The 2,341-nt window shown below is 36.5% G+C and overlaps 1 protein-coding gene across 1 annotated transcript in view; it reads right to left on the reverse strand.

Annotated features, from left to right (window-relative positions):
* Nucleotides 1-2,341, reverse strand: part of LOC106460139 (tachykinin-like peptides receptor 86C) — a 37,280-nt gene that overhangs the window by 7,284 nt on the left and 27,655 nt on the right. The window contains exon 3 of the mRNA XM_022386787.1: nucleotides 1,550-1,700. Coding sequence (XP_022242495.1) covers nucleotides 1,550-1,700 — 151 coding nt within the window. The remainder of the gene's footprint in view (nucleotides 1-1,549; nucleotides 1,701-2,341) is intronic.

Below are 2,341 nucleotides of genomic sequence, written 5' to 3' on the forward strand. Positions count from 1 at the left end.
AAATATGCGTTGCTACCAACTTTGAAATGTCACAAAAGATTGTGGGCAAGGTAACAGACAACCCACTGATAAAAATATGTTTAAGAACACACTCAATGCAAAGAAGTGCCAATATGTTGTTAATTGGCCTTGGCGACATCACTTTGTCGACAATGTAAGACTCAGTAAATACATCCAGCATGCTGCCAAAATTCTAGCCGCTTCGTAAACGATAAGAAACATGTTGCACTTAGGTGATCTGAGAGCATATCACCCTAACATACAATCAAGACAAGCTCACATATAATAATACTAGGATTATCTCAAACAGCAGACATCCCTAGTGCCCGTTTATTTAAAAAAAAACTAATTCCATGTTCTATATTAGCTTCCAACACCACTGGTGTCCACTTATCTTAATGAAAAAGTCCATGTTCTATATTGACTTTCAACATCTATGGTACCCGCGTATCTTAATGAACAGGTCCACGTTCTACAGTGAGTTCCAAATCAACGGTGCCCGCTTATCTTAATGAACAAGTCTATATTCTGTATTGACTTCCAACATCAATGATGCCCACTTATCTTAATGAACAAGTCCATATTCTTTATGGACTTCCATGATTACTGTCGTTTCGTGTGAACATCTTACTCTGACTGTATATTCGATGAATATAATAAGTTTGGATGGCCAGAGTTAGTTACTATACTTGGCGTGCTAATTATTTTACCATCAGGAATGACACTCTGAATGCCGAATTACATTAACGAGATCCTAGCAACTATTGTCGGGCCTTTTCCTGGTAGCATTAAAATTGACTTAATTTTCATGGAGGATAATTCTCGTTTCCAAATTTCATGCCTAACCTGAAACTAATGCGATAAAGAACTGGCCGTTATTATCTCCAGACATCAAACCTATAGAATACATCTATACAATTACAGCATCAATGACAAGCTTCACGCCTACCTCACCCACCAGATACACCGGATCAGCTGGGAAAAATATCGGTTAAAAAATGTGGTTAGAAACACGTGGTGGAACGCAACGATCTGGTAGAGCCATGTTGTCCACTATTAGGATAGATATAACGATTCTATAGCTTCTAATATTTGATATTCCTGAGTCGTGATGTTTCTGCAAACACTCTCAAACTAGGAATGGTGACATGTAAGCTCCGGTTTCATATCCTGGTGTTTTATGGATTTGCTTTAGGAGGTGAATAAATTTATTTTAAATATCCATTTGCAAACAGAACAAAAACTTCGGTTGATTGATTCCTAATCTACTTATATTTATTTATATAAAATGGTATTAGTTATATTCTCACCGATTTGTTAATAGAGTTTAGCCTAAAGATCGGCAGATATTGATATTAATCAATAAGCCCCCAGTAGCACAGCGATATGTCTGCAGATCTTACAACGTTAGAATCCGGGTTTCGATACCCGTGGTGGGCAAAGCACAGATAGCCCATTGTGTAACTTTGTAGTTAACTACAAACAAACAAAACTAATTAATAAAACAATATAAAATCAGAATTAAAAAGCTACAAAAATATATTCTTACTCTTCGTTTCGACTTGATGGCTTCTGATTGAACTTGCGTTGACTCACCATCAAGAGATTGACGCCAAAGAACTCTAGACATCGAGATGTAGGCAGCGGCCATTAATGTGATTGGAAGACCGTAGGTTAAGAGAAAGAAAGCAATGTTGTACCTGTAAATACGAAAGCAAATATGCATGCACAGAAGTTCACATTGATTTCTTAACTTCAATATGAACTGTTTGCGTTTTTTTTTTAACTAATAACCAATGATAATTCACTTTGATGTGACTTTTTAGTATGATTATATATGATAAATATATAGTTTGTAGATATCATTCTGAACTACGAAAAAACATTAAACGTCAACTTAAGTTTCAGACGTGCATGTTTCAGTCAAGCATATCAATTATTGATTGAATTTTACGACAACATAACTTTTCTTATTTGCCGGTGAACAAAGTAAATGAAATCTTACAGTATATCTAGTTATAGAAAGTTCCAGAATGTTTTTATGTCTCCTCAGAGAGACCTACTGTCTTTCTATAGTTGTTTTTTTTTTTCAAATACTTTTCTATCGAACACCATTCTTTTATTTCTCGGCAGATTGACTTGATATTTGGTAGGATTGTACCTTGGTCCAATACGATTAGACACTTTTTGGTTTCATTTTTTATCGCAGGTTCGAATCCCCCTCCAACCAAACATCCTCGCCCTTTTAGCCGTGGGGGCGTTATAATGTGACGGTCAATCCCACTATTCGTTGGGAAAAGAGGAGCCCAAGAGTGGGCGGCGGGCGGTGATGACTAGCTGG

This window comes from Limulus polyphemus, unplaced genomic scaffold, assembly GCF_000517525.1.
Source record: "Limulus polyphemus unplaced genomic scaffold, Limulus_polyphemus-2.1.2 Scaffold717, whole genome shotgun sequence".
NCBI lineage: Eukaryota > Metazoa > Arthropoda > Merostomata > Xiphosura > Limulidae > Limulus > Limulus polyphemus.